At 43.4% G+C, this 15,369-nt stretch overlaps 1 protein-coding gene across 2 annotated transcripts in view; it reads right to left on the bottom strand.

Annotated features, from left to right (window-relative positions):
* LOC146650399 (NACHT, LRR and PYD domains-containing protein 3-like) overlaps nt 1–12,193 on the bottom strand; it is a 32,533-nt gene extending 20,340 nt beyond the window's left edge. Inside the window, exons 1-9 of one of the 2 annotated variants that reach the window (XM_085385456.1) lie at nt 12,109–12,193; nt 11,037–11,162; nt 10,854–10,952; nt 10,671–10,784; nt 8,318–8,396; nt 6,128–6,332; nt 4,179–5,976; nt 1,671–1,844; nt 603–776 (exon numbers count right to left, since the gene is read on the bottom strand). In XM_085385456.1, the coding sequence (XP_085241582.1) occupies nt 603–776; nt 1,671–1,844; nt 4,179–5,976; nt 6,128–6,332; nt 8,318–8,396; nt 10,671–10,784; nt 10,854–10,952; nt 11,037–11,125 (2,732 nt within the window). In that variant the 5' untranslated portion in view covers nt 11,126–11,162; nt 12,109–12,193. The remainder of the gene's footprint in view (nt 1–602; nt 777–1,670; nt 1,845–4,178; nt 5,977–6,127; nt 6,333–8,317; nt 8,397–10,670; nt 10,785–10,853; nt 10,953–11,036; nt 11,163–12,108) is intronic. The other variant, XM_085385457.1, reaches the window with a different exon arrangement.
* Nucleotides 12,194–15,369: the final 3,176 nt, after the last annotated feature.

The raw sequence follows: 15,369 nt of genomic DNA, 5'->3' as shown, positions 1-15,369 counted from the left end.
ATTCCCCAGCAGCTGCCCCAGAGCCGCGGTCTGCTGCTCCGATTGCAGGCGAAGCAACGCCAACTGTTGGTCCTGCGTGGCCGCCTGACGAGCCGCCATCGCCGCCATGTCCACCATCATCTGGCCCAAGATCTGCAGCGGCTGGGCGGGCGGTGGGGCGGGCGGCGGCGCCGCCGGGGGAGCAGGGGGAGCCGGCAGGGGACCGGACATCACTCCTGGGTTTCGGCACCAGTGTAACGGTGGACCCAAGAAATACCAGCCGGAGCGACTTTGACAATGCAGAAAACCTTTTATTAAACTCGGGGTAACGTGGACACATATACTCCGCGCTCTCTTTCTCTGCTGTCACCCCCGTCTCCGTCTGTCACTGCCAACACATAAAGAGACACAATCACTGTCAGATCCCAGCACACCTGTTCACCCCGCCCCTGCGCCGCCCCGGGAGCTCACTGCGTCACGCCTCCTCTGCAGCTGGCCAAGGACCACACCCACGCCACATTGACTTTCTATTTTTTAAAGGAAACATAAACATACTAAGATACAACATCATATGTATGAACTTTAATTAAGAATTCTAAAAACAAACTGTTCCCTGATCTGACCTCAGAGTATTCAGTTTACAGTTTAAACGTTGTAGTCCAGCAGACAGAAGCTTCACTCCTGAATCCTGTAGCATTCTGATACTCAGGTCCAGCTCTGTCAGACTAGAGGACTGCGAGCTGAGAACTGAGGACAGAGCTTCACAGTTTTCCTCTGAGAGTTCACAGATGTTAAGTCTGAAGATAAAAACATGAATAAAGATTGTTGTTAAAGTGTAATCAGGGTGCAATAGCTTATTGTCTTGTGCTGAGCAGGTGTTATGGTTCGTTCGAGTTAGGGAAGAGAAGAAAGCAAGCCCAAGCCGAAGTAGGTGTCAAAAATAGTGATCTTTATTACACACTTTGTGCACTAAGTGTGGGAAAAGACAATTTGCAATCGAATCCTCTCGTCAACTGAAGCATCAGTCTCCTTATATTGCCATTATGACATCACAGTTGGATCTTTACTGGAAATGATCTCAAATGATGACAATTCCCCGCCTATCACAAAGTTTTCCCTTATATAGACATCAACTGCTACTCTTAAGAGAAAACAAGTGTGTATTACATTGTGCATTTTGTGAAAGTGTATCTATCAGAGAAACTGTCCTCAGACGACCCTCCTATTATTACTAAATGTGTAGGTGAACGTGCGTGTGTGTTACATAAGTGCGTGCATGTGGTTACAGGCCGGCGTACGTGCAGAACTACACGCAGGCCTGGGCCCAACAGGACTAGTGGGTCTGTATGGTGTGACTGCACTAAAGTGCAACAACTTAAGTAGATAACAAGAATGATACAGAACCTCACTGAACAGCCAGTGTGCATTAATACTTGCTCAAAGTAACACAGATGTAATTAAAAGATTATTCTGTCAACCGATTTAACAATGGTAAATGATTAATCAATGATAACTGATTGTGAGAATACAAAATAAAATATCTCCTGATCACACAGGTTAGTATAAGTTTACCTTAACTTGGAAATGAATAAAAATGCTATGAGACAAGGATAACTGGATAAAGATATAAACAAAAACAAACATCAAACACATAAACAAACAGAACTAAACATAATACAAATTGATCTGACCTCAGAACATTCAGTTTGGCATGTGGACTCTCCACTGCAGCAGACAGAAGCTTTACTGCTGAAGCCTTCAGGCTGTTGGTACTCAGGTCCAGCTCTCTCAGACTACAGGACTGGGAGCTGACCACTGACAACAAATTTTCACAGCCTTCCTCTGAGACGTTACAGCTGCTCAGTCTGTGAGAGAAAGGAAAAAAACAAAAACAAAAAAAAAAAACAATATATGTGATCAAATTAAATTTGTTTATATGTTGAACCCTTTTTTTTTTAAATTTATTTAAACCTATGAGACTATGAGTGCTACCAGTCCAGTGCACATGATTGGTACCTTGATGGTACCTTGCTCAGGGGTACCACAAGGTAACTATTCGGTGGATTCGACCCCTGACCTTATGATCATGGGGCGACCACTCTGCCTACTGAGCTAATAATTCTGTGTACACTATCATACAATATTAACTAAAACAATTATTTTAGAAAATTTTAGTAATTCAATAATCATGCTCATTACCTGTGTATTGTGAATAACACTGGATTTTAAACACTAGCTGTATAAAACTCTTCCTGTTAAAGGTGTGTATAAAGGAAATGGCCATATTTCAGAGCTGCAACATCACTGGAGTGCCCAAGAGCACAAGGTGTGCAATACTCAGAGACATGGCCAAGGTAAGAAAGGCTGAAAGACGAGCACCACTGAACAAGACACACAAGCTGAAACGTCAAGACTGGGCCAAGAAATGTCTCAAGACTGATTTTTCTAAGGTTTTATGGACTGATGAAATGAGAGTGAGTCTTGATGGGCCAGATGGATGGGCCCGTGGCTGGATTGGTAAAGGGCAGAGAGCTCCAGTCCCACTCAGACGCCAGCAAGGTGGAGGTGGAGTACTGGTTTGGGCTGGTATCATCAAAGATGAGCTTGTGGGGCCTTTTCGGGTTGAGGATGGAGTCAAGCTCAACTCCCAGTCCTACTGCCAGTTTCTGGAAGACACCTTCTTCAAGCAGTGGTACAGGAAGAAGTCTGCATCCTTCAAGAAAAACATGATTTTCATGCAGGACAATGCTCCATCACACGCGTCCAAGTACTCCACAGCGTGGCTGGCAAGAAAGGGTATAAAAGAAGAAAAACTAATGACATGGCCTCCTTGTTCACCTGATCTGAACCCCATTGAGAACAATTATTTTAGAAAATTTTAGTAATTCAATAATCATGCTCATTACCTGTGTATTGTGAATAACACTGGATTTTAAACACTAGCTGTATAAAACTCTTCCTGTTAAAGGTGTGTATAAAGGAAATGGCCATATTTCAGAGCTGCAACATCACTGGAGTGCCCAAGAGCACAAGGTGTGCAATACTCAGAGACATGGCCAAGGTAAGAAAGGCTGAAAGACGAGCACCACTGAACAAGACACACAAGCTGAAACGTCAAGACTGGGCCAAGAAATGTCTCAAGACTGATTTTTCTAAGGTTTTATGGACTGATGAAATGAGAGTGAGTCTTGATGGGCCAGATGGATGGGCCCGTGGCTGGATTGGTAAAGGGCAGAGAGCTCCAGTCCCACTCAGCTAATAATTCTGTGTACACTGTCATACAATATTAACTAAAACAATTATTTTAGAAAATTTTAGTAATTCAATAATCATGCTCATTACCTGTGTATTGTGAATAACACTTGATTTTAAACACTAGCTGTATAAAACTCTTCCTGTTAAAGGTGTGTATAAAGGAGATGAGCTGAAATGCAGACTTCATGGAGAATGTTTGCTGTCAGCATATATCAAAGACAAAGCAGAGATCCATCCAGTCTCTTCCACTAAGCCCACAGAGGGACAGACAACCACTCTCACTCACACCTGCATGAAGTTTAGATCACCAGGTAACCTAACTGCATGTCTGTGGACAGTGGGAAGAAACTGTAGAGGACCCAGAGTGAACCCACTGTAATTCTGTGATAACACTGGTTATGGAAGCCTTACAGTTACATATGGTTACTGACAAGAAACACGACCTTAGAGGCAATTTCAGTAATGAAGACCGAGTTTCTCCCTCCATACAGGATGAAAACATGACAGCACAGCAGAGATTTATATTTAAAAAGGGAGGGTGTGCACTGAAAGTGAGATACAAACTTGAACTTAAATTATGAACATCAGAAAAAGATGTAGGTGAAGTCTGGCAGGTGAAGTTTGTGCTTTAGAATAAAACAACCAAACTCCTGGAGTTGGAGACAAGTGAACAAGCTGAGGATAATAAACCTGTCAGAGGGGCTGAAGCATCAGAGCTCATGTTCTTATAGGCTGGGTCTGGATTGTCCTTTGATAAGAGTTACAGAACAAAGTGTGTTTTAGAAATGCTGGAGTGAAACATTAAAACTACCATATATTTACCGAGTGACTGATGATCATTTAATTTACTATTTTAAAAAATGTTACAGTGCTCTTTGAACTCAGCATTTCTGATTTATTTCCCATGATTTTAACAATGAAGCGATGACAACATGTTTACTCACAGAGCTTTGTTGGAGGCTTTGACCACTGGCAGCATTCTCAGAAGAGCCTCCTCTGAAGCAGAGTATTTCTTGAAGTCAAACTCATCCAGATCTTCTTCTGATGACAGTAAGATGAAGGTCAGAGCTGAGCACTGAGCAGGAGACAGTTTACCTGTGGAGAGACTTCCTGAAGTCCTGTATTGTTGGATCTCCTCCACTAGAGAACGATCATTCAGTTCATTCAGACAGTGGATCAGATTGATGCTTTTCTCTGCAGACAGATTCTCACTGAGCTTCTCCTTGATGTACTGGACTGTTTCCTGATTGGTCTGTGAGTTACTTCCTGTCTGTGTCATCAGGGCTCGTAGGAGAGTCTGATTGGTCTGCAGTGAAAGACCCAGGAGGAAGCGGAGGAACAAGTCCAGGTGTCCATTTGGACTCTGTAAGGCCTTGTTCACAGCACTCTGGTAGAAGTGTTTCTCTGCAGATTCTCCTGTTTCAGACTTCTGGGAGGTTGTTTGTTGTTGTTCCAGCAGATTGAGTCCAGAGTTGATGAAGGTCAGATGGACATGAAGAGCAGCCAGAAACTCCTGAACACTCAGATGGATGAAGCAGAACACCTTGTCCTGGTACAGTCCTCTCTCCTCTTTAAAGATCTGTGTGAACACTCCTGAGTACACTGAGGCTGCTCTGATATCGATGCCACACTCTGTCAGGTCTGATTCATAGAAGATCAGGTTTCCTTTCTGCAGCTGATCAAAAGCCAGTTTTCCCAGAGACTTAATCATCTTCCTGCTCTCTGGACTCCAGTGTGGATCTGTCTCAGCTCCTCCATCATACTTGACCTTCTTCACTTTGGCCTGAACCACCAGGAAGTGGATGTACATCTCAGTCAGGGTCTTGGGCAGCTGTCCTCCCTCTCTGGTTTCCAGCACATCCTCCAGAACTGTAGCAGTGATCCAGCAGAAGACTGGGATGTGGCACATGATGTGGAGGCTTCGTGATGTCTTGATGTGGGAGATGATGCTGCTGGCCTGCTCCTCATCTCTGAACCTCTTCCTGAAGTACTCCTCCTTCTGTGGGTCAGTGAACCCTCTGACCTCTGTCACCATGCCAACACAGTCAGGAGGGATCTGATTGGCTGCTGCAGGTCGTGTGGTTATCCAGAGGCGAGCAGAGGGAAGCAGTTTCCCCCTGATGAGGTTTATCAGCAGCACATCCACTGAGGTGGACTTTCTAGGGTCAGTTAGGATTGTAGTTTTGTGGAAGTCCAGAGGAAGTCGACACTCATCCAGACCATCAAAGATGAACACAACCTGGAAGTCTTCAAAGCTGCAGATTCCTGCTTCTTTGGTTTCAGTAAAGAAGTGATGAACAAGTCCCACCAAGCTGAACTTTTCCTCTTTCAGCACATTCAGCTCTCTGAAAGTGAATGGAAATATGAACTGGATGTGCTGGTTGGCTTTGTCTTCAGCCCAGTCCAGGCTGTATTTCTGTGTTAAGACTGTTTTCCCAATGCCAGCCACTCCCTTTGTCAGCACTGTTCTGATTGGTTCGTCTCTGCCAGGTGAGGCTTTAAAGATGTCTTCTTGTCTGATGGTTGTTTCTGGTCTGTCTGGTTTCCTAGATGCTGTTTCAATCTGTCTGACCTCATGTTCATCATTGACCTCTGCAGTCCCTCCCTCTGTGATGTAGAGCTCTGTGTAGATCTGATTCAGGAGGGTTGGGTTTCCTGCTTTAGCGATGCCCTCAAACACACACTGGAACTTCTTCTTCAGCTTAGACTTAAGTTTACGATGACAAACAGCAGCTGGAAGTTCTGAATAATAATAATAAAAATACAACTTTAACAATCACATTTTACAAAATGCTGATGACAATTTCTGACCCACTGAGAAATGACTGAACACAGTGGTGTCACAAGTGTCTCATTTATCCAGCAGCTTAAATCTTTAGATAAATCCTCTTACGTCTCTGCAGACGGTCAGCCAGCTCCTCCTGCTTCATTCTCCTCAGGAAGTCCACTGTGATCTTCACAAACGCCTCTCTGCTGTTTCTCCTCTGCTCATCATCCTCCCTCTGAAACTCCAAGCACTGGGGCTTATTTGGATTCAGAGCCTTCTGGATCTTCTTCAGCTCGTTCTTCACAAAAGTGATGATGTTGTCCTCCAGCAGCTGGAACAGAATATTTATGAATGACCCACCACTCTGAACTTTAGTCCACACAACATCCACTTCTTTACGATCAAGGGGCATATCATCCACGAACTCTTTACCAATTATAGGTTTGACTTTATCTGATTAACTGAGACTTTGTCCACAACTCCATGATCCCAAAACGTTGATGCTGTTCATATGAATGCAGCGATTTCAGTGGGAGAAACATTTCACTGGTGTTCAGAGCTGAACTACCAACAGGTTGATGATCAAAGCCAGAAACTTGGAGATGTTTCAGGTGACTGAGTTGATCGTACAGACAACTGGTCTTAAAGGTTCACTCTGTTTACACATACAGATCAGTATTTAAGGTTTGACTCTCATCATCCACTGGGGCACAAACTGGGCGTCATCAGGACGCTACAACACAGAACAAACACCATCCCCACAGACACAGCAGCCAGCGAAGCAGAAGAACTTCACATCAAGAAGGTCCTGAGTAAATGTGAACGCTGGTTTGAGGGCGGAGTCAAGGAGGCCATTTATGTGAAAAGGAAAGACCATCTCTGAATGGAGGAGGGGCCTAAGGGTACAACTGTCACCATCTTACATGCTGTGATTGCAGCCATTCCCCAGCTCTCTGTGAACTGGACTCATGATCATTGATCAACAACCATTGATCAATGGTCCTGACAATATGCGTACCAATGATCAATGAACTGACCTCCCAGCCCATTGTTCCTTCAGTGGGCTGGTTTCAGTCATACAAATGTCCTGTTTATGAGATTGAAACCTGCAGTCAGCTGAGACTGAAGAAGTCACCTGATGATGATGAAACGTTTCTCCCACTGAAAACATCCAGATGAACAGAATCAAGCTTTTTGGGATTTACGTACCTGGATGATTGAGCATCAAGACACAACTCTGTGACTTTTCTCAGATGAATAAATCCTCTCCTCCAGCTTTGTTTACATCTACCAGCCCTGTGGCGCTGCCCAGGGAAATAATCTATGTGAGAGGTGGAAAGTCATACAGGTGTCTGCTCCTGCCTTCAGTTATTTTATCTACTGTGTGTCAACTGGCTGAACCTCCTCCAACTGTCTACTGTCTCCCTAAACTCAACAATGACTTCGTGATCTATCCATTCTCTGACCAAACACATCCTGCTGCAGGAGGTTAACATAGCAGCCAATGATGATCCCACTCACTGTGAACAACACATTTGGACCTGATTTGCTGCTCTGGTTTACACGTGAACTTCCACTGCTGCTGTCACCAACTTGAGAGGCTCTACAGAAAAACTGGACTTGTCCATAAAAACCATAAACTACATTACAAGGACAGCATTGCTCAATCAACTCTAATTACTACTGACATGTTATCTCTTCTAACTAAGGTACAGACACTCAAACTTGCTGCTTTCAGTGAGAAGTCAAATGTCTGAATATGAGCTGGAAGCTGCTGAGAGTCCTCCTCCTTCCCGTGGGGTTTACTTCCTCTACTACTTTCACTATAAACACGCCCCTTTCATGCACCTGCAGAGGGCCACCAGCAGATGGAGCTGTCTTAAACAAATCCACTTGGATAGTTAGCTGTAGATGACTTTCTCAGTATAATTGTAGGACTTTGAGTTATTCTTTAGATTTATTTCAACTCTTATATTGTGCACAAGTGTTGAGCGACCCATAATTTCTCTGTACTTTTCATAAGAGCAGCCAGACTTTCAGCTAGTTTTTGTTTTTTTAAGAGCTCAAAGTTATTGAAGAAACAGTTATTCAGCTTCATTCCCACTGATCTCGACTACAAACTGTTTCACTTTGGTTTCTGTTTAAAGCCTCGATGTTTAAAACGTTTCCCTGTGATCACATTTGCACCGTCTGATTTCAAAGTTTGTTTCTTTTGGTCGTTTAGTCCACAGAGTCCTTGGTGTTCTGAAAGGGACCTATAAATAAATGCATTATTATTAATAATAATAATAAAGTAGTTGTTGTACATGTACAGACCATAAATATGGAGTCCAGCTGTGTTAGATGCTGCTGGGCAGACTGACCACTGGGAACCTCTGAGCTCTGCTGGTCCACTCTGTGGAGGAACCATGAAGGATTAGATCAACACAGGATAAAGATCCAGGAGTTTCTGCTCAAATAACTTCATCTGAATCAAGTCTGTCAAGTTTTAAACTCTCAGATTCTGAAGATATATTTTCTGTTTTCTATGAACTTTCTTTCATCAGTGATGGAAGTGATGATGCTGCAGAAGCTCAGAGGAAACTTTGAGACTTCATCAAACTGATAAATTCACTCACTGGAAGGTAAAACTGTGATGAACCATCAACTAATGCTCTCAGGAGGCCAAAGGTCCCTGAATGTAACTGTGCAGTAGATTCAACGAGTGTTTGAAACCTGACCACTTCCATATGTTTTCATTCTAACACAAGAAGTCCTTTTCTCATTGCTTTGATTTGAGTTTTCATTTGAGTTTTCTGAGTCTCGTATTTGGAGTCGAGTCTAATCAATGATCTGACAGAAGAACATTAAAAAGGAGTTACCAGTGCTGTCAAAATTAACATGTAGGGTTAGGGTTAGGGGTTCATCTGTTATCATGATTAACATGATAAAAACCTTTAACACGACACATCTGGAGAGCAGAACGACTCAAAATCCATGAAATGTTTCTATCAACGCACTTCGGGCAGTTTGTCCGAGTAGAGTTACCTTTGCACACGTGCAGATGTGCAGCACATCTGTTAGTGACGGCAGCTGAACCAATCAGCTCAATATGGAAGATGACAAACACACACTGACCTCTCGATGAAAAGTTTGAGCATTAAAAAAATAACAAGACGGACCAGCCGACCAACATGAAGGATTCTGCACATCGTGACAGAAGGAATTTTCTTTTCACCGAAGCACTTCCAGCTTAAAATATCACAACAATGCAAAGCACTGATGACACAACTGCCAAGTGGACAAACTGCAGACCTGTTAGTGTTGTTAATAACATAGTTTTGGTTCCTCGTGTCAAAGACTTGAAGAAGAGTGACAGAGAGTGTTAGACTGCTGCAGGATCAGTGCCACCTCCACAGACCTGTGAAGAAAATGATTGTTTGACAGATGGGCTCAGATTCAGGATCAGCTGAGGAGTTTGTGGCTGACAGAATCCTGCAGGTACAGAGCAGAGCCCATCATTAGCATGCAGGACTGTCCCTGGGGGGGTCGGCTCATTCAGGAGGTTAATCAATGTTTACATGTTCAATAAACATGTTAAGTGTGTAAATTTGCCCTTTTCTCTCGAGTCTGTTTGCTCATGAAATGAACTTTGATTCGTTTACATTAAAAATGATGTTTAATGGTGATTAATCCAAATGAATCCACAGTAACCCTGTGATGAGTCTGATTAAACATTTTCATTAACAGCAGTAATATAGATTATATATTATTATATATTAGTGCACACTTAGCTTTTAGTATATATGTTTGTTACAAAGTTGTATTTACAGCAGAGAAGCTGAGTTAAAGACTGAAAACTATTCAAAGTCTCTTTGAATTGAAGCGTTTAACATTCTTTGTGTTTATTCTGCATTGACTTCATTATATGGTGTAAACGTCTGTTACAGGCTTAAATATAAAGTTGGAAAAATGTAACTGCAGCTATTGATCAAGTAATTGTGATTAATCAGGATTAATGACAGAAGATTGTGTCATTAATTAGTCATGTTTTAATCTACTGACAGCACTAGTGTTCACTCTGGTGCCTCCAACTGTTTTACGCCCTTTCAACACCTTCGTGGTCAAAAGTGTACACGCACAAAATCTACAATAAAATCCTCACGCAGCAATAGGACAGACACACAATCCATTTATCTCTGTGTCTCAAACACACACACGTGTATTCAAAGCCTCGATTTGTTCATATTTCATCTGTTGTGTTTTTATCTTCAGCGTTTTCAGTGTTGCTGCATTTACACCAAAAATGTTTCCATTGATGAATCAGATTGATTTGAATGTGTTTCATCCATACAAATCCCTCCCTGGTGGTCACATGACTCTATAACATAACAGGAGTCATGTGACAAGAGTTTCATGCTGTAAAATGTCAAAATGGTTGAATGTGGTGGAGTAAAAATGTGAGATGTCAGCTACTTTTCTTCAATATGAAATGTTTGCAAGGCCTGACAGGAAGTGGACGGACGCTCTGATCACTTCCTGTTTGCTGAAGTGGGTTTTCAGTTGTTTAGAAACCAAAGGCTTGTTTTAAAAGACAGTTTAAATGGGACTGAGGGAACGACGTGTTTGTAGTTTATATCCAACAACATCAAGCAGTTTAATCAAAGAGTTCATGTTGCTAACAGCTCACCTCTCTGCAGCAGACACAGGCTGGACTTTAAAATCAATGGGAAGATGTTTAGACGCGTCACTCTGTAAGGACACAGAGCTGGGTCGAGGTCCAGGTTTGAGTCTCTGATGGATCCTGAAAAAGTTATAAATCTTCAGTAAAATTCTCATCACATATCAGCTGATATTATTGGTGTTAGCTTACCTTTTCTCAGCTGACTGTCTTTGCTCAAATATCTTAATGGCATCTTTGACTGAGTTACTTTCATAAGACACAGAGCTGGGTGGAGGTCCAGGCTGGTTCCTGTGAATAATGATGCAGCAGTGATGTGAGTGCTGAGCTGTGACATGGAGAAGAGTCATGGACAGTTAGAGATGGTCATCTCACCTCTGAGCTTTGGTCTGGCTCTCATGTTCCCCACACAGAGTGCTTTTAGAGGGAGGGACTCCCTCCTCTCTGTCCTCACACTGATCCATGCTGCTCAATTCACATCAGCTCACACACACTTTCTACCTGCAGAGGAAACACAAATCATTCATGTGCACATCAGCTGAAATCCTCCTTTCATCATGTGTGCTGTCCAAATATCAGCTGCTTCTTTCCTGCTTCATCTCAGTGTCAGCTGGATGCAGTCAGACAGCAGTGTGAGGCAGAGGAAGCTGCCATCAGCTGCTCTGCTATCAGTCCACTAGATGGAGCCTGAAGCACACACGATGCATTCACTGACACACACTGATTCACTGTGACTGGAAGCTTCAGTCAGTCCAACACGTGTGAACAACATTTTAAACCTTTCAGCTGATCCAGGATTCAAAGAGGATCAGCAGAGTTAAAGCTTCACACTAATTCTTCCTACTGAGTTTGCAGAGAACTGCACACACACTGATTCACTGCTAATGAGAAGCTTCTTCCATCCAGTAATTCATCATCCATCAGCTCTGCTGCTGCTCTCAGTCCTGGACTCTGATCACAAACTAAAAGCAGCTTTTTAACTCGTGTCTGTAAGAACTCTTAGCGTTAGCTTAGTGTTAGCATGCTGTGTGCTAGCTTAGCGTCAGAGCTCTGCAGGTGTCTCGTGTGTAAATATTAATCACAGTGACAGTAAAGGAGGTAAAGGGCTGTGACGTCATCACGTACGCTGCGTCCTCTGTGGGCTCTGAGTGAACTCAAAGTACAAACTACAAGTACACAAACACGAACGTAGCTCAGAGTGGCGGACACACTCGGCCTCGTTGGTCCAGCTGTGAGTCCGTTACCGTGAACTATGGAGCGGCAGATTTGTGCTGAACTAAGCTGCACACAGCTGATGTTAGCCAGGAAACATTACACACTGACTTTAATGGAGAGACCGGAAATACAAACACACACAGTTTGTTGTGTGAAGAAATCAAACACGAGCTGAACAAACAGTAAAGTTCCTAAAGACAAACTGTTAAAGGAGGAAACAAAGCAAACTTACAGTTTCTTCACACCAACAACAAGCTCCACTCCACACCTGGACACTAAACACGGACACACAGGTGAGCTGCTTCCTGGAAGGAGGCAGGGCTCCACCTGAAACTCAGCACAGGTGGGAGGGGCTCAGCTCTGTGTGTGCTGATGTGTTAACTTTAAAAATATGCCGTCTGACTGCTCAGACTGAGTCAGAGTAAAGTTCACATGCTGACGTGTGGAGACATGAAACCTTGTTGTAGCTGCAGGTGTGAACACACTGATCCCAGATCAGCTCTGCTGTATTTGTAACATGAACATTTCTGCTGCAAAGCTTCAAATGTTCAGCATGTTTCTCTGTTTCCAGTCTATAGATCCAGTCACACTTTCTACCTTCACCTGTGCAGTAAAGACTGAGAGCAGAGCTGAAACCAAGCGTCCAATCAGTGAGCAGCATCAACACCTGAGCTTCATTCAGACTCTGTTATTGAAGATGTTGTTGGTACAAAGTTCATCTGCTGCTCACATGAATCCATGAAAGATTTATTTCACTGAATGTTTCTTCAAAGCTCATTTCAACCTGTTGAAGTCATGAATGAAAGTGCAGACTGAGAGTGGATCACATGATGTTTGAGGTGTGTCATGTGACATGTTCAGTATTGTCACACATGTCTAGATTGTCCCTGATATCATAACTGCTCAAACACTGATGATTATATTTGAAGAATTATTCCTGATGGCAGCAAAGTTTGAATGGAGCTCTCTGTCTGTGCTGATTTGTCGCCCTCTGGAGGTCAAAGCACAAACTGCATGATGTCACTGTAACCACCACAGTGACAGGAAGTGTTTTTATGACTGAAACACTGAAATGATGCTAACGGCTGTCGTTAGGCTCACTGACAGCAGTGCTGATGTGTTCATGTCAAACACTGGCTCAGGTCAGACTCCTTCATCCTTCTCCAGCGTGAGGCCGCCCTCAGACCCACAGGAGCTCTGACCTTTGACCTCCTGACCCTAACCATTTTAGTCTTGTTGCATCTGCAAATCCATCCAAACTGTAGCCGAGCAAAAGAAGCTGGAAGCTGTTCTATGAATGATGTTGTTGAAGGAGCTTGGAAAGAAAAGCGTCTGGACTTCTTTAAGTTGCTTGAAGAGGGACATGGACGTCTTAACGCCCACTCACATCCTGGGACATTTGATCACAGGAAATCACATGATAGCGTGGGGCTAGATCTCACAATGGGTTCACCCAAAACCTTGGCTGATTGAGACCCACACCCGTTCTCACACCGTGGCTCGTGTGATTAGGTAGAGGATCAACAGGGGCTCCGTGTCCCTGAATTTAAACTGAATCTAAACACACCGTGCACAATGCCAAGTTAGATAATGGTTAAAAGAACAAGATAAGAATAAATAAAAAGATAAAATAAGGATAAAAAATAACTTAAAAAAATAAAATAAAATAAAAAGATAAATAACTGCAAATAAGTACAAATAAGTAACTGAAGACACGTGTGGTCTGCAGATGTCGATGTACATGGATGTACATGGAGTTTAATGTGCAAAATGAACTTAGTGTGCAAAGTGACCTGATGTGCAAACTGCAGTTTGAGGTCGGTCAGCTGTTCAGGAGTCTGATAGCAGTGGGGAAGATGGAGTTGTTGAGTCTGGATGTTCTACATTTCACACTTCTGAACCTTCGTCTCGAGGGCAGAGGTGTGTCTCTCCTCTGGACTCTGTGATGGTAGCTGCTCTGCAGAGAGGGCAGCGGGGTCCTGATGATCTTCTCCACAGTTGTTATCACTCTCTGCAGGCGTTTGCGGTTTGCAGTAGTGCTGCCGTACCATGCAGTGATGCAGCTGTCAGGCTGCTCTCCACAGTGCAGCTGTAGAACCTGCTGAGGATCTTGGCCAACATACCAAATTTCCTCAGCCTCCTCAGGAAATACAGCAGCTGCTGAGCCTTCTTGAGCAGCTGTGTGAGTTTGAGTCCCTCACTGACTCAAACTCCTTCAGTGACACTTGCAGCCTTGCAGATTAGTTTGCTGATCCTGATGCATCTCTGGAGCTGATGCTGTCCCCCAGCAGACAACAACAACATAGATGCTCTCACTAGTCCACTTTACCCTCTAATCACATCTCTGACATCTGCAGGTTGCTCCATAGAGACTCTTGTGCAATGCCAGGTGTTTGTGTTTGTCTGTAGGTACACATTAGATATGACCATAGACGCACACACACAAGTGAACACAGCAGCACAGATGGTTTCCACCTGCTTCCCTCTTTCTTCACACAACTGTGAGGATGATGAAGAGGTTTCAGGACGAGGTGGTCAGCAAGCACAGGATAAAGCAGGGCCATGAAACTCTCTGGTGCAGCAGATGTTTAATCAGACTCAGCTTTAGGCTTCTTTTCCCACCTGGCAGCAAAGTAACAGCTTCACTAATGTGAACAGTCACAATGTTAAACGTTTCTATATCTTCATATATTTTTATCTGTTGATGCTGCAGAATAAAGTCTGTTAACAGAGTGCAGGATGTGTAGAGCAGGTCCAGCTCTCCCTTTACTGTGTCCACTTTCATCAGCCCCTGTGAAGTGACACAGAGTGCATGTGTGTCTGTCAGCTGTTGTTTGTTGTGAAGGATGGAACAAATGAACACACACTTTTAGAGAAATCTGAAAAAGCAACACGTGCTTGGGCTCCTTCTGTGCTCGTCTTCATTAATGCTGATCTTTCTTTCCTGTTTGTTCTTTGGCACAAGCTTCAGTCTTTTCTCCCAGGGCTCCTTCACACTTAGAAACACACCTACATTCATTTATACACAAACATCATGAAACAAAGGCTTTGTAAAAGAGGACACGAGATCCTCTCTGAACAGCACATTCATATCAAACACAGGACTGAACAGGATATACTGAGTCTGTGCTGTTTTCATTGTTACTTGCTGAGTATTTTTCCAGTGTTTGAAATGTGACTCAAGTCTGATTCTTCTACTGTGTGTGAACTCTAAGCAGCTGCATTAAACAGCTGCTTTTCAAACCAGGCTCAATCCTATGACTCTGTGAATGTAAACTTTTGTCACCTGCATGAATAACAATCCTTGATCTAGTCAGGACTGCAGTGCTCCTGTGATCCCAGCTTATAGATGGAGGCTAGCATGAGAGGCTCAGCAGCTAAAGCAGCACACCTGGGTCTCCCAGCCTATTAAAAGCAGCCCTTTGCTTCACCTGCTTCACTAAACATTATTATTATTATTTAAGCAGAGTGGTGTGATTCATGTAGGCATTGC

Source organism: Rhamphochromis longiceps, linkage group LG16 (genome assembly GCF_057381845.1).
Source record: "Rhamphochromis longiceps isolate RC_006_pf linkage group LG16, R_longiceps_female_GT1.1, whole genome shotgun sequence".
Classification (NCBI taxonomy): Eukaryota; Metazoa; Chordata; class Actinopteri; order Cichliformes; family Cichlidae; genus Rhamphochromis; species Rhamphochromis longiceps.
This window is presented reverse-complemented; position numbering and strand designations above follow the sequence as displayed.